The sequence below is a fragment of the Penaeus vannamei genome, chromosome 1 (assembly GCF_042767895.1).
Source record: "Penaeus vannamei isolate JL-2024 chromosome 1, ASM4276789v1, whole genome shotgun sequence".
NCBI lineage: Eukaryota > Metazoa > Arthropoda > Malacostraca > Decapoda > Penaeidae > Penaeus > Penaeus vannamei.
In genome coordinates this window covers 31,044,187-31,067,721 of record NC_091549.1, presented here as the reverse complement: position 1 = coordinate 31,067,721, position 23,535 = coordinate 31,044,187, and the positions used below count along the sequence as shown (strand labels likewise).

The following is a 23,535-nucleotide window of genomic DNA, read 5'->3' as shown; positions in this document are numbered from 1 at the left end:
TTTAGGAAGTTTCGGATGTCTTCAAGGGTTTTTGAAGGGAAATTTGGTATAGAGGACTGAGAAACAAAGGTTCTCTTATAAGGAGGAGAAGAGGAGATGGATATCTGAGGAACAGATGAAGAGGAAGGTGTAGGAGAGAATGTAGTAGGAGAGTGTGGAGTGGAACGTTTAGGTTGTCTGGTATGACAACTAAAGTGAGGAGGAGGGGTAGGTATCCGGGAAGTGGTAGAGATTGGAGTATCTGGATTTAGAATGGAAAACGGATTTGACTGGTGGATAGGGTGAGTAGACATAGGACGTAGGTTTTGGGTAATAGGAAAAGATACCTGGGGAGATGCAGAAATATCTTGTGTAGATGGTGAGGGAGCAGAGCGCAGGACTGTTTTGGAATAAGTTGAGAGAGAAAGACCTTGTCGTCATGCTTCCTGTCTGGCCTCTCGTAGAGTGAGGCCTAGTTTAAATCTGAGGACTGCTACCTCACATTCAAACTTATAGGCACGGCAGCTCCTATAAAACACATTATGGGAGTCTTGACAATTAGCACATGTACGTGACTGAGCAGGGCAATTTGAAAGGTCATGACCAGGTTGGGCACATAGAGGGCATCGGGCTGTGGAGCGACAATGTTTGGCTGGCTGGCCAAAACGCCAACATTTTTGACATTGAAAAGGAAGGGGTTGATATTGTCGAACATAAGACAATCCACCAATATAAACCTCATGGGGGAGGTCTTGTCTATGGAAGCTAATCTTGGCAATATTGACATGAAATTTGTTGGCCTCTAGGAGGAAGAGTGTAACACTGTACTGCCACTGCATCATATTCATCAAGGCAAGAAAGAAGTCATTTTCACAGTCTGACCAGTCCTTGTTATACATGGGACAAGCATTTGGGGGACTAGAAACAGTTCCAGTACAAGTATTAAGAGTTGGGTGAGGTTCGGCAGGAATGGGTTTGCCAGTAAGGTCACTTAAGGCACGATCAGAGCGACTGCGAAAGGTAAACTTGCCTACTTGTTTTTGGAGGCACTGCTGAAAGAGAAGGGCATTCTCAGATTAGGGGGCTGTGAGGGGAATCACAAAAAATCGATCCCACTTGGCTGGGCCAAATAGAGTACCCAGATTTGCAGAGGTAGAGGTAGTAGAAGGACGGGGGCGTGAGGAAGATGGGGTGGTATGGAGTGGAGTAGTTCTGCAGGGGGGGGGGGACAATAAGGATGAAGAGTAGTAATAAGGGAAGACGGGGTTGACATTGAAGAGGTGCAATAGGGGATGAAGAGGAGAATATTGGGGATGAGGAAAAAGTATTTCCCAGGGGTTGAGTAATAACCTGAATGGGTGTTTCAGAATGGTTAGAGTTGTTCATAAACGTCGGAGAGGGGGTATTAGCATCAGTGGTCGGAGCCGTGGTCAAAGGAGGGGCAGGGGTCGGAAAACCACCAAAATAAAATTCAGATAGGCTATTTCATGAAGGGGCAAGCCTTAATGCCTCTATCAAAGATAAGGAATCTTCATTACTAGCCATGGTGAGCCTGAATAAACTGGGGAAAAGAAATGGTCTACCCCTTAGGGTCCCCATAAGGGGTAAGGGCTAAGTAATTAACCAAGGGAATACCATGCCCATGGCTCCCGGAGGCCGTTCGTGACTGACACAAGCCAGCCTTTCATCCTTTCAGCACGGCTCTCACACCTTAGGAATGGGATAGAAGAAGGGAGTAAAGAAGATACGGAAGAGGAAAGAAGAGAAGAAAGGACCAAGCAAAATTAGTTGAGGCAAGGGCTGAGGCCCAAGGTAAGGGTAATCCTCTACATTGGGTCTCAGTCCCCGTCTCATAAGTCCTCCCACGACGACGAGCTAGGTTTTGGGAGGGTTGCCTTCACGTAGAGTGAGACCACTTTTGTATCTAACAGTTGCTACCTTAGACTAGAACTTGTAAGTGGGACAGCCTCTATAAAATACATTTTGGGGCCCACAGCAGTTAGCACATATGCATGTTTGTGTAGAGCAGTTTGATCGGTTATGACCGGGTTGGGCACATAGGGGGTATTGGTCTGTGGAATGGCAATGTTTGCAGGATGTCCAAAGCGCCAACAATTTTGACATTGGCATGGAGGAGGTTGGTATGGTCAAACAGGGAGGGATTGTCCCCCAATGTAGATACAGAAGGGAAGGTCATGTGTATGGAAAGTAATTTTGACAATGTTAGTGGGTTTCTTTCGATGACCTTTACGAGGACTGGAGTAGTACTGTACTGATATCACTTCACAGTGTTTGAGGCAGCCAAGTAAGTACTCTCCACAACCTGACCAATCAATATCCATAAGGCAGCTTGCTGGGGAGATAGAGACAGTTCTGGTACAAGCCTTAAGGGTTGGATGAGGTTCTGCAGGAAAGAGGTTGTCAGAGAGATAAGTTAGATATGATAATGCTATAGCTTCAGTTTCAGATGTAGCTGTAACAAGATGGGAACGATTGGGTCGGTTCTGGAAAGGGACTCTGCCTACTTGCATTTGAAGACATTGCTGAAAGAATAAGAAGCTGTAGAGGGGATCAAAAAGAATCGATCCCATTTAGCTGGGCTAAATAGAGAATTTAAGATATTTGTAGGATTGGTGGTGGTACATGGACGGGAATGTGTGGAAGACGGAGTATTGCTGAGGGGGTAGTATTACACAGAAATGGAGAATAAGGCTGTAAGGTAGTAATAAGGGAGGATGGGGTGTTTGATGAAGATGGTTTTGAGGGTAGAGGTGATGAAGTTGAGGAAGTTGGGAGTAGGGGTGTCTTCTGGAGGTTGGGACTCCGCTTGGGTGGATAATGCACTAGTAGGCATTGAGGAGTGGTTAGTAGTTGTAGTGTTCAGAGTCGTCGTCAAAGGAGAGCCTGGGGTCAGAGATCTGGGAGAGTTTGAATTGGTGGGACTATCTGATGAAAGGGCAAGCCTCATTGCCTCTAATATGGGAATTTGAATTCACTTCATTGCTGGCCTTGACTGCTGGGGAAACAGACAGTCCATCCTCAGGGTCCACTTGAGGGGTAAGGGCTAACCAACTAAAACGGGAATACCGTGCCCATGGTTTCCTCAGGCCGTTCAGGACTGGCACAGAGTCAGCCTTTCATCCTTTCAGCACGACTCTTACAACTTAGGAAGTAGATAGTAGACAGGGTTGGAGAAGGGATGGAAACGAAAGAGCTGGAGGGAGAAAAGATCATGCAAAATTAGTTGAGTCTTGAGCTGAGGCCCAAGACGGGGATCCTTGGACTGGGTCTCAGTCTCCATCTCCGAAGCCCCCCCTCCCCAATACACAGACAAACACACATACATACATACACACACACACACACACACACACATATATATATATATATATATATATATATATATATATATGTATGTATATATATATATTATATATATACACACACACACACACACACACACACACACACACACACACACACACACACATATATATATATATATATATACCACGACAACAACAGGCAAGAGGGGAGGACTGGAGAAAGAGGGTGTAGTAGAGGATGTAATAGGCGAAGATGGAGTGAAATGTTTGGATTGCCTGGTATGACAGGTAAAGTGAGGAGGAGGTGATATAGATTGGAGTATCTGGATTTAGACTGGAAAAGGACTCTGACTGAAGGAGATATGGTAGTGGGTAGAGGTAGGATGGTTCAGGGTAGAGGGAAGAGATATTGGGGGAGATGCTGTGACATCTTGAGAAGATGGGAAGGAGTAGTGAAGGACAGTTTTAAAATAGGTAGAAAGAGAAGAACCTCGTCACCATGCTTCCTGTCTGGCTTCGTTCAGAGTGTGGCCTTGTTTGAATCTGAGAGCTGCTACCTCAGATTCAAATTTATAAGCAAGGCTGCTCCTATGAAATACATTATGGGAGCCACCACAACTGGCACATGTACATCACTGAGCAAGGCAATCTGAACAGTCATGACCAGATTGGGCACATAGAGAGCAGCAGGCTGTGGAATGAATGTTTGAGTGGGTGGCCAAGACACCATTTCTGACATTAACGAGGAAGGGGTCGATATGGTTTGACAGGGCAGGACACTCCAATGATATAAACTTCATGGTGGTCTTGTCTACAGAAGCTAATCTCAGCTATATATATATGTGTGTGTGTGTGTATACACTGGGAGCAATAGTATACTGCCACTGCATCAGTCAACAAGGCAGGTAAGTAGGTAGTTTTTACAGTCTAACCAGTTGACAATCAGACAGGGAGACTGAAACAGCTCTGGTACAAGTATTAAGAGAGGAATGAGGTTTGCCAGGAATAAGTTTGCCTGTTAATGGTTAAAAATCAAAATGAAAGTGCTAGACATTTAAGGTCATATAGCACTATAGGAAAGTATATTGAAGGAGGGGTGAAGGGTGATATTTGCTATGCGTCAACTATCTATAGTAGTCTTGGAAGGTTAAAGATGGGTAAAGGATTTGATGTTTGAATGGGTTATGGTGGGTCTAGGTAAGGGAATTACATAAGGGATCCATGTGTGTAACCGGGAGGGAGTGGAAATGATAGAGGGGAAGGAGGGAGAGAGAATGTACATGTAGTTTAAGTTGAGGGGGGCTGGATTACGCTGGGAGGGAGTTGGAGGAAGTGGTGTAGGGGTATGAGTAGGAGGATGATTATCGGAAGTAATTGGAGTTGAGGGGGATGGGTTGTGTTGGGAGGGAGTAGGGGGAATACGAGGATGGATATCGGTATTAGACGGAGTTGAGTGGTTGTGCTGGGAGGAAGTAGGAGGAAGGGGTGTAGGAGGGATATGAATAGGAAGGTGGATATCGGCAGTCACTTCGAGTGTGGAGGGAGCATGAGTTGTGGAAATGTGTGTCTTTAGCATATAGCTTTGAATATCTTTTATGAGACAAAGGTATTCTTATGAGGAGGGGAAGAGGAGGCTGGTGTCTGAGGAATAAAGGTAAAGGTAGGTGGAAGTCACGTGTTCTAAAAGTAATTTTGGCAATGTTGGTAGGTTTCTTTCGATGACCTCTAGGAGGAATGGAGTAGCAATGTACTGATATCACGTCCTGGTCTTTGAGGCAGCCGAGCAAATCTTCTTCACAATCGGACCAATCTTTGGTATCGATTGGGCAGTTTGCTGGGGAAATAGAGACAGCTCCGATACAAGTATTAAGAGTTGGATGAGGTTCTGCAGGAATGGGGTTGCTAGAGCTTCAGCTTCAGATCTGACTGTTACGAGACGGGAGCGATCGCGTCGGGTACGGAAAGGGACTCTGCCTACATGTTTTTGGAGACATTGTTGAAAGAGAAGAGTGTTGCCTGAGTAAGGAGCTATAGGGGGGATCACGAAAAATCGGTCCCATTTAGCTAGGCTAAATAGAGTCGTTAAGATATTTGTAGGGTTGGTGGTGGTGGAAGGACGAGGGCATGTGGAAGCGGGAATGTTGTTGAGGGAGGTAGTATTATGGAGAGATGGAGAATAAGGCTGTAAGGTAGTAAAAAGGGAGGTTGTGGTGTTTGATGAAGAAGGTTGTAGGGGTAGAGGTGATGAATTTGAGGAAGTAAGGAGGGTAGAAATGTCTTCTGGAGATTGAGTCTCTGCTTGGATGGGTAATGTACTAGTAGGCATTGAGGAGTGGGTAGTAATTTCAGTGTTTGGAGTCGTAGTCAAAGGAGAGCCTGGGGTCGGGGAGCCGGTGGGGCAATTTGATGAAGGGGTAAGCCTCATTGCCCCTAATAGGGGTATTACGTCTTCATTACTGGCCATGGGAAGCCTTGATTATGTAAAGGGACATGAATAATCCACACCCCAGTGCCCTGTAAGGGGTAAGGGCTAGACAATTAAATCAGGGGAGTACCATGCCCATGGGTTCCTGCAGGCTGTTCAGGATGGCACAAGGTCAGCCTTTCATCCTTTTAGCACGGCTCTTACACCATAGGAAGTAGATAGTAAAAGTGGTTGAAAGGACAGAAACAAAAAGCTGGAGGGGGGAAAAGACCATGCAAAATTAGTTGAGTCAAGGGCTGAGACCCTAGGCAGGGGAGATCCCAGCATTGGGTCTGTCCCCTAAGCCACCCCACGACAAAAACGGGCAAAGGATTGGGGGATCCCCTGGAGGGGTAAGGGCTAAACAAAACAGGGCAATACCATGCCCATGGTTCCCTCGGGCCGTTCAGGACTGGCACAAAGTTAGTCTTTCATCCTTTCAGCATAGCTCTTACACCTTAGGAAGTAGATAATGGAAGGGGTTGGAGAAGGGACAGAAACGAATGAGCTGGAGGGAGAAAAGACCATGCAAAATTAGTCGTGGGCTGAGGCCCTAGGCAGGGGAGATCCCTGCATTGGTTCTCCTTAGCCCCCCCCCCCCCAACAACGGGCAAGGGATTGGGGGAGGGGGAAGTTTGCCTGTGAGGTCAGGCAGGGTTGATATTGGATGAGCTTAGGACTATGTAACTGTGACAAGGCTTGAACAATTGGAATATCTGCGAAAGAAAATTTTGCCTACTTTTGGGAGACGGTGTTGGAAGGGAAGGGTCTTGTCATAGGAAGGGGCTATAGGGCAAATCACAATGAATCAATCCTATTTGACTGGGCCAAAAGAGTACTCAAAACGTTTGCAATGGTGGAAGCAGTAGAGGAAAGAGGGCTGGAGGAAGATGGGAGTGGTGTGGAGTGCGGTAATACCTAGGCAAGGAAGACAATAAGGATGAAGAGGGGAGCAATAAGGGGGAAGGGGATAGACAATAAGGAAGATTGTGCAGTAGGAGATGGAGTGGAGAATAATGGGAGACAGGAAGGGGTGCATTCTGAAGGTTGAGTAATGACCTGGGTGGGTGGATCGGAATGGATTTGAGTTGTCAGTAAACATCGAGGAAGGAATGTTAGAATCAGAGGTCTGAGACGAAGTTGGAAAACCTATTAATCAAATTTAGATATGCTAGTTAATGAAGGGGCAAGCCTTAATGCCTCTAATAAGGGTTAAAAAATCTTCATTACAGGCCATGGTCAGCCTGAAGTAAGTGGCGAAAAGAAATGGTCTACTCGTCAGGGTCCCCATAAGGGGTAAGGCCTAGGCGAAAGGGAATACAGTGTCCCTGGCTCCTGCAGGTTGTATATCACTGACACAAGCCAGCCTTTCATCCTTTCAGTACTGCTCTCATACCTTTGGAAGTGGACAGAAGGGGATGAGGAAGAAAAGGAAAGGAAAGGGGGAAGAAAAAGACCAAGCAAAATCAGTTGAGGCCCAAGGTTGGGGTAATCCCCAACTCTGGGCCTCAGCCTCCGTCTCTTAAGCCTTCCCACAACAAAAACAAGCAAGGCATTGGGGGGAGGAAATGTATGGAAAGTACATACCAAATGTGTATTCAAGCTCTTGCTGCATATGCAGATTTCTTATTCTTTATTTTAGTTTTACAACTATTACTCTGTCTTGCTGACGAAAAAAATCTCCCTAACAGAGCTCTAAGATTGTTTAATAAATAATTTGCAGTATAACCATACTTGCAACTGCTTGAATGGCAGTAAAGTAGAGAGCAGATTTGGTCACTTATTTGATTTGGACAGATCTTTCAAATCCTCAATGAATCATCCACTTGCATGTTCTATCAATCAACTGAAGCAGCATTACATCATTTCATCAGTAGTCATACAATCATAAACATCTTTCACTAGAATGTACTTTTCCATAGCTTCTATGATAAAGTCACCATGAAGAACAAGGGAGTATGAAAATAATTTCATGAATATGTACCTTCTCGGAACATGCCTTCCACCAATGCACTGAACAGTCAAATTCCATATGCATAATGAATTATGACCAACAGAAGTTAGGCAGCAGCAGTATGATCCATGTAAAGTGGAAATGTATACCCAGTAGAATCCCATAAAGTTGACCATATCTGATACATGCATTTTCCATTAATATATAAGAATGGCCAGAATCTGTTAACATATAAGAATGAAAGAAAAATAATAGTTGAGGCTTCTGTCCATGATATTGGGAACTGCATTCAGTCTGGCATTCTTTTAGATTTTTTGATTTCCTTTGCCGATTTAAATTAAACTTACAGCCTCTTATTTATACATTATCACGATTCCTGAGGTCAATTCTTTTTAATCGCCTTCATAGTTTTCGAGTTATAATCAGAAAACAGAATACACCAATCCACAAATTTCAAAAATGACATCTTTCAAAAAGCAGATAAAAAAATAGATTAAATAAATAAATAAATAATCATATAGCTATTCTGATGTGACCTTTGTACAAATTTATCCTTAATCTAATGTGTGACCGAAGCACTTTTATTTCATTTTTTTTCGTGAACATTTGGAATAACTGATTTTAGGGGGTGCTATTTTTTCTTACAAATATGTCACTTATATAAGAAACAAAATGGAACAGCACTAAATTTATTATTATATTCCTCTATCATTTATCTGCATTCCAAAGCCTTTCCAAAGAGATAATTCCCAGCACATAGTCCCTCACCAAGTGACTTATGTTGTCATAGGGTCACACCGATAGGCGTTTTTCGGCAAACATTGACCTTTTTTTTTTCTAAAGTCCCCCGACATCCCCCCCCCCCCCAAAAAAAAAAAAACAAGCATTCTGATTTCATTTTCAAACAGATTTTTTTTTATCTAGTGCATGATTGAAACACTTTTTCGATTATGACGTAGTTTATGTTATGTGAATATATTACGTAGACGACTTTTGGAACATGAGTTATTTTTTTAAATATATGTCACATATACAAGAAGCACAGGAAAAAAATACCAAAACTACATGGGACATACAATAGATCTATGATTCAGCTACGAAAGGACCCACAATACGTTTATTTTGGACTAAAATTACGTATGCTACACATAAAAATGTAATGTGTATATGTATATATGTGTATATATATATATATATATATATATATATATATATATATATATATATATATATATATATATATATATATATTGCATTTGTCACTCATTTTTTTAGTTTCAATAACAAATGCTCTATGAAAAAATTCTGTCAACTATCTGTATTATTTCCCTTTACTGTTGCTCTAGTTGGGTTTTACTGGTCTGAAATATAATTGTTCTCCATACCAGTGAATATCACACTCACAGTCTAGTCCAGTGTTTTTGAGGCAAGGGTCCCAGGCCTAGTAACTCTACGTGACAAAATACCTACCTTTCACAGCAACACAACACTAGGCCAGTTCTAAGCCTAGTGACACCAGTTCAAGACGTCGTCAGGATTCCTCCTGTGTTTTGGGCGATTTTACGGGGATAAACCCCTCGACCTAGGTCGTCCTTATACCCAGAGTGTGACTGGCATGTGTGGGTGTACCATCACCAAATTGTGTTGGACATAAAGGTCAAGGCATGTGGAAAATCAGTGTTATATGAAAATTACGAATGCTGAGTGCAGTGCCTAAGTAACGAGGTGCTGTACGAGGGACCTGCTCACGGCCCTACCATGGAGGGGGAAGGGGACGACCTTGGGGCCACCGCAGTGCCAACCACCTTTAAAACCCCCCACCCTGTGGAAGGGATTGATTCCTGACATGAAGAACAAGGAATCACCTGCTGACCCTGACGTTGACGACGAGGGCTTTAAAGTCGTCAATATGAAAAGAAATAAAATAGACATCACGTGACTCCAGCAACATGACTGGTGAACGACCCAGGAACAATCAACGATAACCCATCGCCCCAAGACAGAAGTACATCTGCCTGGCCTTCCCCGAGGAAACGTCATCGGTCGATAAAATAAGGTGGATGAAGGAAGTCAGCCGGCTCCCTTCCCTCCAAGAACATGGACCACTAGACATGATGCAGGGGAAATGGCGATCCTCGCGCTACGTCTACGTTCGACGGGACCAACGAAACTACGTAGCCAATTTGATCAACGGTGCTACCGCAGGGATTTTGCTTGAGGATAAAGACGAGTATCAGCCCTGACCCAAGAGATACAGGGAATACCTAGTTACCAGGTTCCCAAAGGAGGCCCTTGCAAATGATGCAATGCACCTTCAGAGTGTTTTTAAAACCCAGTGAATCTAGGAAGAGAAGCCATTAGATAGAATCATCATTGTGTGGAGCGAAGAACAGACGCCGCCCATTGAACATCACTTCTTCGGCAAGTACATAGAGCCGAGCTCTATTTGCCCGTGGAGCTCAGAGGTGGTGGCCTGCTACAGGTGCCAGGGTTACAGCCACGTAGCCAAACACTGTAGGAAGGAATCGGCTTGTGCTGTCTGTGCAGAAGCTCACCAGACAAAGGACTGCCCTGCAAGAAACAGAGGAAATGACAACGACAACGAAGACGCCGTCACCATCGTGAAGAGGTGCGTCAGGTGCGGAGAACAAGGTGTGACGGCCTGGTACCTGCCCCGACTGTATCCATCGACCGCGGGAGAAAGCTCAGGGTACCCGGACCGGTAACACGTTCCTACTGGTGCTCCTGTACACTATGACCCGCCTTGCATTTTAGGGAGGTAGCCCTTGCAGTCCAAAAACTCTTTCCTAGGTGTAAGGTCGCCATCACCGTCCCGGCTCATGACACCTGTTCAGTGCCGGCATAGCTAGGAAATAGAATTAAATAGCCATCCTAAATAAGTCGGCTTAAACAAAGATAGAGTTGTACAGAAACGGCGAGCTTACCCAGAAGGCTAATTGCCAAACTGCCCGCAAACCGAGGCAGCACTACCCTCTCTGAGCGAGAGAAGCTCAGGCAAACAACCATAAGGCAACATGAACTGCCATTACAACTCTTTCAACTGATTAACAATGCCAAGAATCAGAATAAAAGATAAAAAAAAAAAACCTGCTAATCCAAATAGGAGAGCACAACTATGACAATGCATAGGTCACTCAAAAATAACTGTTTCCAAAGTAGATGATCACAAACATGCCTATTTTGTGATTGCTAATGACCAAACAATCGAGATGATGATGTCTAAGAAATGCAAAGCCACCTTCCACTTGAATATGATGCCATGAGAACGATAGTGACACGGAACGTCGGCAAGCAAATCACTGAGTTCAGTGATGAAGAAATTAAGGAGAATATAGAAAATGAAAATGCTTGGGCTAAGATAGAGCAGGTTATTAAAATACCTAATGCACCCTCTATCTTAAAAATAAGATTTGAATCCACCCAAATGGCAAAACGAGCATTAGAAAACGGACTATTAATTAATATTATTGCAATCTATGCCTTCTAGATTCGTAGAAAGAGACATATTTATCAACCTTGTTCCTTGCTACAGATGTTACAAATACGATCACCTCGTCAAAGATTGCAAGGAGATGGACACTTACAAAGCTTGTTCCGAATGTGTCTCTAATGATCACACATACAAGGATTGCAGGGAAAACACAAAGAAATACCTAAACTGGAACGGTAACCACCGAACACTTGCCGCTAAATGCCAAACACGAAAAACAATTATCAAAGAGAGAACGAAAGAGCAAAGGCAAGCTTAGAGAAAAAAGATCATTGCTGACACATGCCACCAAACAACCTACGTGGGGACAACAGCAGCAACTACCAATTATAATGGAGCAAGGAACAATGTAACTACCACCTTCAACGCGGAAACGATGTTAAGTTCTCTCCCACCGAACGCAGCTGCCTGCATAATGAGTGCGATATTATTTGCATATACTCAGAAAGCCTGAGAACCAGGCAGTTTCCAGAAATCAATAGATAAGATGGACTCCCTAAACAATCTCCCCAAGGTCAGATTCCCTGACCAAGTATATGTAACTGAAACACTTGGTGTATTAACAAATACAAACAACAATGTACCGACAGTGACGAATGGCGACGAAACAGAGATGGAACAAGAAGAAGAAGGAAACAAGAGAAATCGAGAAACTACTCCAACCCAAGAAACGGTATCAAAAACGAAAAAGTTAGCAACAAATAATGCACGAGAGGAAGTCAACGAACAGGAATATCGTTTACCGCCACCAATCGACCAGCATCCACATCATCAAAATCAAGAGGACCTTCAAGAGACAACAGATGTTGCAAAGGCTAGAGGTCAGATTACATCGACTGCTAGAAATAAGACTTCGGGCGAGAGAGGAAAGCATTGGATACATCCCTAGACGATCTACAAACAATGATTTAGGAAAATTAATGCAGTCAAATATCATTAAATACACATACCTCCACCAAGATATCTTTGATGACCAACTTATCAAGGATAACATACTAAACAGGACTATTGATCTCACTGCATACAGAATACAATACGTCGGTAATCAAGCCTTCGACAGAATTGTTAATGGAACGAGAGCAGAGCAGCATACTGCCAGAAAATCCTCTACAGATCCTGACATTATATAATCTTACACTATGACCATAAATAGATACAAAATAATTCAACACAATGTCCTAAACTGGCGTACAAGAAAACATGAACTGTCAAACATGTATTTGACAGAAGACCCAGACACAATATTAATTAATGCCCACTGTCTACAGAATGATGAAACTATTAAGCTGTTTGGGTACAATGTTTATCAATTTTGAAAGAGGGCGACGTCGGAGTTGCTATTGCTGTGGAAAGAAACATAAAACACAGAGTCATTGATGATTTAACAGAAGATTTTCTCGCAGTAGAACTATATACAGACCGAGGAAGCTTTGTTCTCAGGACGACATACATGCCACCTAGACGACCCCAGTTCCCATACCCGGACATCATGAAAATCATGAGAAGGAACATTTAGGTCGGCTGTTATGTAAGCCGGAATGGCTTACATAACAGCCGACCTAAATGCCCGACATCGCTCATTCGGACAATGTAATATTAATCAAATGGGCAGCGAGATGATTAACCTGATCCACCACAACACAATCACCCACCTTGGACCAGACTTCGACACTTTTGTAAGTGCGAGAGGGAAAGGAAGACCTGACATCATATTGGGAAATAGAAATATACACATGAATTATGCCATACAAGAAGGCCCACTAACAACATCGGATCATATTCCTATTACCTTCACCCTGGCGATGTCACCCATCAAGATCCCGCAAACAAAAATGTATGACTACAAAAGGGCTGACTGGGAACAATTCAAAAGAAAAATATAACATATGGACCAATCTACAGGAGAAGAGCTCACAGTTAATAAAGAATATGTAGACAATAAAATCGATAGCTGGTATGCAACGATTGAAAATGCAATGAACAAAGCAATACCCAAGAAAAATTACATAACTCTGCCTCACCCCTTGACAAGCGACCATCTTAAGCTGCTAACATGGAGGTACAGAAATATTTTAGACATAAAAGAACATCTTGGATGGACGCCACTTCTACGCACTCAGTACAAGCAGCTTCAAGAAGAAATGAAGGAGGAAAGCAAAACATTAGCCACAAATCACTGGAACAAACATATGCAGGAAACAGAAATAGAGTATAACAACCCCAAAAAGTTCTGGATAAAAGTAAAACGACTAAAGGGCAGCAACCGTAAAGACACACCTTACATCTTAAACACCAACGATGAGAAAATATCAGACAATCAAGAGGAGGTTTTTCGAAGATTCTGGGAAAAAGTTTTTAAAATCAACGATGAAGATAACCGCAACTTTGATATGCAACACGAAGCTATGGTGCAAGAGTACCTCTCAAATAATAGACACAGACTTCTCCCCTATAGAGAAGCACAAGCAATCAAACTTAACAATGACAACCCTCTCACAAGACCCATCACAACAGGAGATATCAAGTCTATAATTAAAAACTTTAAGGACAAAGCCCCCGGTCAATGTGGCGTGAGAAAGACTGTAATGCAGCATCTCCCGGATGTTGCCATTGCAGAACTGGACAATTTTCAACTGGGCTCTTTCAATGGGCTATTTTCCAACAAAATTCAAAAACGCCATAATGGTCTTAATAACAAAAGCAGGAAAAGACCCCAGAAAAGTTGAGAATTATAGACCAATATCCCTATTAGAAACACCTGGTAAGATCTTCGAAAAAATCATCAATGACAGAGTGAAAATGCACATGGAGAACAATGGTCTATTAAACCCAAATCAGTATGGATTCAGGAAAGGAAGAGGCACACAACAGGCTATAACTTCCATATACGAAAGCATTGCAATATCCCAAAGAAAGAGACAGCAGGGCAATATTGTATGTCGTGATATAGCAAAAACATTTGACAAACTCTGGAAACCAGGACTCCACTTCAAAATTTTACAAATAAATCTCCCACACATCATCGAGAAAACCCTTTGCAACTTTTTAGAAGACTGCACAGCAACACTTAAGATTGGGAACATAGTGGGACCCAAGTTCCCTTTACTAAGTGGAGTGCCTCAAAGATCAATATTGAGCCCAACATTATTCATATTCTACACAGCTGACCTCGAAAGACCCAGGAACAATTGTGCAGATGTGAGTTTTGCAGACGATAACAACCAGATCATAATATACCCCTTAACCAAGAAAGAGGCATTAGCAACAACGACGGTGTACGAAATAAGAAGAATAAATGACTTTGAGAATAAATGGAAGATTAAGACCAACAAAAACAAATTCCAACTACTATCAATATCAGCAACAAAACCAAGGGAAGTAGTAGTTGATGAAGAGAGAATACCCTTCAAAAGCAAAGTCACAGTACTCGGCATGGAATTTGGTACACGCGGAGTATCATCACATATAAAACGAACACTAGCAACGGCCAAGTTCCAGTACACGAAACTCAAACGTTTTGCGGAAATGAGTTCAAAGATACAACTCCACTTCTACAAAACCCTTATTAGACCAATCATGGAGTACCCGGCCATTCCCCTGTGCATCTCATTGAAAACTCACATAACCAAGACGCAACAATTTCAAAACAGAGTCCTTCGGAAAGCAACAAGGAGGAACGAGGAAGATAATCTGCTATCAATAGCGGAACTGCGTTACAAATACAAAGTGGAGGCAATAAACACCAGACTCTACAACTTGGCAAGAAAAGTCTGGGTCAAATGGAAACCATAGACGGAGAACTGACGGCACGATCACTCGAAGAGAACAACTTCCCTCTTGTGAATATCACCCTACATCGAGAGCGGAGAGCCGATGCCGGACTACGCAGCAATAGTCTAAGAAAAGCAGCATCTCTGAATACGTACACCAGCTTAACTAATCTGTATATAACCTTTAATTTGTAAATAATTTTGTAAATGAAGTTTAAATAAGCAGCAAGTAGGTCTGCCCTACTACTTCTACATCTCTCTCTGCTTCAAGTTCTGACCTTCCCTTCCTAAGCTTCAGTTAGCTTGTTCCACTATCTTCATTCTTTCCTATCCTGCTGCAAAAAAAAAAAAAAAAAAAAAAAAAAAAATCGACCGCGGAGTGGCGATGCCGGTGCCGTGTAACGTCACTAATCCTCAGGAATTTCCGCAGCTGCCTGGGGGGTTTCCATTCCAGAAAACAGTGCCTCAGAACTAACGAATGGTGAAAAAATAAAGGAAATGACCGAGGGAATAAGTAGCCTCAGGCAAGAAATTGCTGAAAAAAACTGCTACAGGAAAGAGAAAGTTATAGTGTATATAGGAAAAATATACTTCCAAATGTCAGTGATATCGAAAATGTGAATGAGGTCTCTCATGCTAATGCTAATATTACACATGATAATGCTAATATTACACATGATAATGCTAATATTACACATGATAATGCTAATATTACACATGATAATGCTAATATTACACACGATACCATCGACGAATCATCTGAAAACGGTGAAGGCAGTGAAATTAACGTCGGCGAAGATATGCAGGAAACGGAAAACCTTTGGGAAAACACTGAAAATGATGGCAGGTCCGAATTATACGTACAATATCAATTTAAGGAAAATGCGCAAAACCTTTGCAAATAAACAAGAAGCAACAGATATATGTAATGTTATTAAAGACATATGTAAACTAAAGGGCTTCATTAAACAAAGATTTGATCACTCTGCTGATAATGTGTGGTGGGGACAAGAAAATAATTACTTTTCTTTCATGGAATATATGTGATGTCAACTTTTAGAATTAATGACTTGCTTTATTATGTTTATAATAATATTGTTGACATATGTTTACAAGATCCCTTCACATCAACCACTAAATTTAAAACCACCCCTAGAATTAAAGGATATCATTCCTATACAAACATAGGAATGACAGGTCTATTGACTTAGCTTTGTGATGCCATACCGCATAAACTGGTGAAGACCTCCGATGACAACAATGTGCAGTATCATCATCTACATATTCGAACAGCCTCTCGGTTTTTCTCCTTGTACAATGTATACGCAAGGTGTAAAAAATTTCAAACCGATTCACTTTCCAACTTTCAGAATCATCTCACAATATGCATGGGAGGTTTTAATGCTAGACATTATTCATTTGGTGATAGTCAATGTAATGAAGAGTTCAGACATTTTGTGAACAACAGATCTGTGACCGTATATGATACAGACAGGAAAACTAATGTGGCAGAGGGCAGGCTAGATTATGTAATAGGAAGTGATCTTGTGCATGGTAACGTCAAATGCATGCTTGCAACAGATTTAATCAGTGACCACTTTGCAATAGAAACGAGATACGCTGCTGACAATAGCCAATCCGCAAAAAAAAAAAAAAAAAAAAAAGGGGGGGGGGCTGAAAATCTCTATTCCAACTTACCTTGAGCACCATTTTAAATTACGCATCTATGATTGGTATAACGAATACACAGTAACGAGTGTTGATAAGTTCTCCGTGGATATGACGAAAGTGGTCACTGATTACTACAACACCTGGGTCTGTCCAGAGAAAACCTTAAATAATAATAACTCACAACCCTCGAAACAACCTATGTGGATCGGTGACCCCACATTATCAAGGGAACAAAAGCGAGCTCAGGAGCTTCTTAATATCTACAGGCAGGACAATACCCGTGCCAATTTCTTAGGGCTAACAAAAATCTACGGGAATTAAAAACTCAAATTAGAAATGAACACTTTGAACAGTCCCTACAAAGCATTAACAATAACACTTCAATGTCTGAGGTCTGGAAAAAAAATGAATCGTCTTTCAGGCAAACCCACAAATTCTCCACAGTTTCAGTCCTCTTGCACAGGCAGATTTGCTCCTTAGTCAATGGGCTAGAGCGTCCAAATTGAGCTCACTTCCCACAAATATTCAGAATCACCATAATCAGTCTAAAATTGCACGGAAATTTTCTATAGATTGATTGTTCTGATTCCGACATTTCAGACTTTGCTGAGATTAGTGAGAGGGAACTGAACAATGCACTTAAGCAAAGGCAAGGCGTTCGCAAAAGGTGAGGATGGAATTATCTATAATGTCCTTCGCCTTATAGTCCAGGTACCTGGTAATGCACCTGTACAGGCTGAGCTTGTCACAAGGTATTCTACCTGACTCCTGGACGCGCAGTCTAATCATCTCTATACCGAAACCAAACACTGATAAACACCGCCCAATTTCATTAACCTCATGTTTATGTAAAGTCCTAGAAAGGGTAATTTTAGACAGACTCAGGTACAGGTTACAAGGTAAATTATCTTACAGACTGTACGGATTCTTACCGGGACGTAGTGCACATTGCTTTGCAGAGTATTTTTCAAGCTCTAATCCAGGGAAGCACACTGTTTTTCATGATCTCGTCAGATTTTGACATTGTAAACAGAGAAGTTATCCTAGAACGATTGGCAAGCTTTGGCATACGAGGTAAATTATTGAGCTGGATTAGAATGTATCTTTCTAACAGATCCGCAAGTGTCTTGGTCAAGGAGTGAGGAGTTCCACCTCACAGCCCTTTGAACTTGGGACGCCACAGGGAGTTGTTCTCAGCCCTATGCTGTTCAATGTCCTTATGCACAAATTGGTGATATATTCCACTTGGGGATGGGGAATCTATTATATGATGACATATGTGTCAAAGCATCATCATATGAAAGAATGCAAAGAATTCTCTACGAACTCACAAGGGCTCATGAGTATGGATTAGTCATCTCTGCTGAAAAAACAATGGCTCTCAACCCGGGTATTATACCCCCACCCACATTTCACGCAGGAAACCAGGAGCTTAACATGTGTCCTAAGTATAAATATCTCGGGGTGAGCATAAATGATGCAGACCTGATCGCTTCTCTGAGAGATTGAAACCGCTAGACTGTTTTACTTGGCTTTTATAAGGTCAGTTGTAGGCTACCATGCACTTATAGCAGTATAAGGACTCAGAAATAAATAGTCTAGAGATAGTACAAAATGAAGCTATGAGGATTATCCATGGTGCCTTGAGAACAGCAAGGATAGTGAACATGAGATCAGAACTAAATTTACCATCCATTTTTGATAGAATATTATATATTTGCAACCTGTTTGGGGACAAAGCTCTGAGGGAACACCTTTATCTCACATATTTCCAAAAACAACTGCAACATAAAATCACGCAAGCAGACGAGCCTAATCAGACACACAAACACTCCCTGGTACACAAAATCTGCATGAACATTACCACGCTTAACATCGCCATAAGATACCAAAAGGTCGATCCATTACCCTCATAGAAAACTTCATCACTGTGCACTTTACATATCTACCAAAAAAAAAAAAAAAAAAAAAAAAGACGGGTCCGTACAGTCTGGATACAAAGCTGGTTGTGCTTGCGATGTATACAAAAATGGATTATTGCAACATCAAATTAACATGAGAGTACAAAATTGGGCCAGCAATACTCAAACGGAGTTGGCAGGTATACTCCTTGCAACAGAATACTTGCTTTTTTTTCGATTTTTCGATTTTTCATGCCGCTTTTGATGAAACTCACACCCTTTTATTTGGGCCCCTTCCCATTGCCTGTGGTCGATTTTTTTTTTCGAAATCGCCCCTACAGTTTTTGAATTATTGTCAAAAAACGAAAAAATGCGAAAGTCGCCATGTTGAAAATACAGCACCTGGGTAAAAGGATTCCGATTTCAGAAACGGCTAGACATTCAAGATTTTTGCACAGAACTACCTTATATCTACAACTTGTTCGAGAGCGTTTTTTCGATTTCGACTTCATATCATTTTTTGTGAATTTTTGAAGTAGGGGACTTAAAAAAAAAAAAAAAAAAAAAAAGTAAACATTTTCTTACATTGACCACTTTTACAAGAAGTACAGGCAAAAATTGCGAAAACGCTCTCAAAAAAGTTGCAGATATTTTATTTTTCTACAAAATGAGCCATAATATGTTAATTTTGGACATATGTTGTGCCCGGAATCCTATGACCCACCCCTAAAGGTGGAGTTCCGAGATATCGGAATTTTACGTTTCTTCATCTTTCCAAGGCTATCTTGATATCAACAAAGCAAGGTATAAGATTAGTCTTCCTACACCATAATCCTCTCTCCTAGAACGAAGTCTTGCGGACATTGCCAGCACGTAACGGTTTCTCAAAATCTTACGAATAGTGCGGAGTGGTGGCAGTGATCTGGGGGTCTATAGGCCTACATTGACCATTTTTTTAAATTCTCAAAAATCCCCCAAAAAATCATACAGCCATTCTGATTTCATGTTTGAATAGAACTATCTTTCTACTATTATATGCAGAAGCCATTTTTGAGAAGTTGACCTTACTTTTTTCTTGATGAATATTTTCCGGTGACTATTTTAACACCCTAATAGGAGATTTTGAAAACATATGTCACTTTTACAAGAACCATATGAAGATATTGCAAATCCTTATGGCAGTATATAATAGAAGTATTATTCAGCTACAAAATGAGCCATAATACTTTAAAATCGGACCGAAAATACGTGTGCTATGCGTAAAAATATGACGGACCTAATAATCGCGATCTTATTCCTTTTTAATATGTTTACATTTTACTTGACAAATCATGTACAGAATACTTGTATTTGATATAATTATCTATCATTTACCTATTATTGATGCTCTAATGGGGTGTTACAACGTATAATATTTGTCGGAAGAATAACTTTTCTCCAGTCGGGCGGGTACCAAACGCATACCTTTCCCCGCGCGTCCGAGCCCGTCCTGGACCATGAAAATCGTCTTTTTAAATCTGCGGAATAACTCTACGGGGTCACGTAGCCAAATTTCACTCTCAGACCCCATGGAAAAACGAAAAACAATTACATGGCGATGTGAAAGTATGCATATAAGGTATATATAAGCACATATAGATCATTTTTGTGTACCCCATGACCTTTTGTTTATTTATATTGTTACTTCCGTTTGTTTGTTGATTGTTTATTTGTTTTTTTTTGTTTGTTAGTTTGTGTTTTCTGATATTTCTAAAAGTTATGAACACATTTTAACGAGATTTTAACCAAAGGTGAGTTTTAACCTAACTTAGACGCTTATTGCAGTTTGGTGGTGATGCGGACCATGGTTTGGATCCAGGAATGTTTTTCTAACTCAAAAAGTTATGAACAAATTTGAATATTTTTTTTTTTTTACCTGAGGTTTGTCTTAGCCTAATTAATATTCCATAAAATTTTGGTGGTGATCCGGAACATTTGGCAAAACTACCCCCCATGGGGGCTTGGGGGGGTTGTATTTTCGAAATGTTTTGCTCATAGATCAAACTATGTATGATGAAAACATAAAGAAAAGAAAATACACCATATGAATTACATATGTTTAGTTATTTGTATGGAAAATTTCTTCATTACCGTTTTTTGGACGCTTGCCGGATTTTGAAATTATTCAGAAAAAAAGAAGGCTGGTCTCATCATCTGTGAAATTTTATAAGTTTTCAGATAATAACCTCATTTTTTTATCTCCAATCATTGCATCACAATTGCCAATTTTCTAAGGTAACATCAAAAAAATATTTCAGTCGATATCGAAAATCGCTACTACCACCTAAAAAATAACGGTCGGGCCTTAAAATTTTCTGGGGAGAACCAGGGGCCTAGAAACTCCTTGAAAATGCATTAAAGTCAATTTCGGTAAGAGGGGCGAAAATCGCCGAAAAATCACCAGAAGGTCCCCTTAATGTCCCGGGGCTTTGGAGTAGTGTTTTGTGATTCTCAAAGCGCTCTTCGGACACCAAGTTCCTTCAAAACAGATGGTGATGAGGAAATTGTGAACTGCATTAAGCGTAACATAACTTATGCAAGAGAGCGCAATTTTAACATTCAATTTGTATGGATACAATCTCATGTAGACAAATTGGCGTAAGAGGCTTGTAACAAAGATATTGTAAATATAGATCTTGGGATGCCTCTTGCTAGGGTTGCCCACATATTAAAAAGTTCTCCTAATGACGAACTGATAGATCTGACGAGTTCACAAAAGCCTAAAAGCTGTAGTACAAGGCAATAAGATCAGTATAGAGATTGTAAGCCCTCCAATGGATGGCACCGAAGTAAGACCAGACAATGTGACGTGGTTATTGCCAGAATACGTGTAGGTTATAGAATGCATTGGCAACTACAAGGTGCAAGAAGTGAAGATGAATCTTTATGTAGACTGTGTAATGAAGAAAATATGCGAACACTTGAGCATTATATCTTAAGAGTGTCATGTGATACAGCCTTTCAGACCACCTAACATGAGGTGTAAAGAACTATGTGATTATTTTATAGCATCTGATACATTGGAAGATATACTCATGTTATATCCTGATTTTACTATCATAGAACACACCACAGAACACTGTTATGTAAACCCAAAGGCAAAGGTAGATCAACTTAGGTTATATACGTTTGCATGCTGTATGACATATTCCCATTTTACCATGTATAATTACTGTAATCAGAGAATACTGTACTCTGTCGAATGTATGTGAACATATAATATGTAACACTCTGTAATCATGATTGCCCATGCCTGAGCAGTTAGCCAGGGTGGTAAATAAACTTACTTAACTTAACACTCCCGTGAGATACAGGTATACAAATCCGGGGTGGTGTAAAATTATGTATATATGATATGTAAGTACATACAGATTATTTCCAAGTATTCCATGACAGGTTTATATATATTGATACCGCCGTTAGTTTGTTGATTGTGTTTATGTTTGCTGGATAATTTAAAAAGTTATGAACATATATTAATGTTTTTGTTTTTTGTTTTTTTTACTTATTTAGCCTAACTTAGATGCCATTACATTTTGCTGGTGATCTGGATAATGATTTGGATCTAGGATCTTTGTTTATTGCTAAAAAAAACTATGGACGGATTTTAATGATTTTTTTTCTTTTACCTGAGGTGTGTCTTAGCCTAACTTATATTCCATTCAATTCTGATGGTGATCTGGATCATTTGGCAAACCTGACCCCGTTTTTTTTTTTTTTTTTTTTTTTTTTTTTTTTTTTTTTTTTTTTTTTTTTTTTTTTTTGGTGGGGGGAGGATTGCATTTACGAAATCTTTTTGCTCAAGGATGAAACTGACAAAATATGATCCAAACATAAACACAATGAAATACTCTATGTGAATGGCATATTCTTATTGATTTGTATACAAAAACTCACCGTCGTTTTTGAACGCTTCCCAGATTATTCAGAAAAAATGAAGGTTGGTCTCATCAGATGTGAAATTTTATAAGCTTTCCAAAAATAATCTCTTTTTTATCATATCTAATTGTTATATCACAATTACCAATTTTGAAAAATCATAATATTTTGGTGGACATCGAAAGTAGCTGCTACCACCTTAAAAATATCAGGTGGGCCTTAAAATTTTCAGGGGAGATTCGGAAGCCCTGAAACTTTGGAAATGCATTTTACTCAATTTCAGCAAGATGGCCATTTTTGCTGAAAAATTACAATACAGCCCCCTTAAATACCTTGTCAGTGGTACTATAGCAATAGTGAATAGTAGTATCATTACAACTAAAACATTTTTTTAGTAGGTCAGAAAAGTACTTGCTTGCCATATCTATTTCCATTAGAAGAATTAAGCAGTATAGATTTGCATATGATCTCTGTCTAAAGCTACTAATTGCTTTTTTAGAAAAGTATATAATGAGCCAGTCTTGATGTTCCATATTCTTCAACACACAAAAGGTAACATCCAAATATTAATTCACAATATCATATCTACTTCAAAAACTACAAACCTTACCAAGTGCAAGTGCAATCTGTGCCAAATAGATCTTGACAAGGTTTTCTGGGAGTCTGCCTAAGGATCGCCACAGCTGCTGCAGTTCGCCATATCCCACAAATTCTGTCACTGGTGCAGAAGATACAGTGAGGTAGTCTAAGATCTAGTTGTTCTACATAGATAATATAGTAAAAGGCTGCTAATCTCTTGAGATAAAATTAGAAATGAATTCAGATATACAATTTTGTGCTCATGTGCTCATATGCATAACCCTTTCACATATCTATGATCCCAATATCTATTACATATGAGGCAAGTTGTCTAAAAAGATAAAATACTTTTTTTTACAAGTTTCTTAGATGATTTGATGTGGCAATATTACATTAGATACAGCTTTAGCCTTGAGATTCAACTCATTGGCTTCCTAAATGCTGTGAATCTGAATGAAAAGA

General features: G+C 40.6%; 1 protein-coding gene across 1 annotated transcript in view; it reads right to left on the bottom strand.

The window, feature by feature from the left end:
* Positions 1 to 19,148: 19,148 nt before the first annotated feature.
* Positions 19,149 to 23,535, bottom strand: part of LOC113821546 (uncharacterized) — a gene marked incomplete at its 5' end in the record, with an annotated part of 118,948 nt that continues 114,561 nt past the window's right edge. The window contains 1 exon segment of the mRNA XM_070121563.1: positions 19,149 to 23,212. Within this exon segment, the coding sequence (XP_069977664.1) occupies positions 23,101 to 23,212 (112 nt within the window).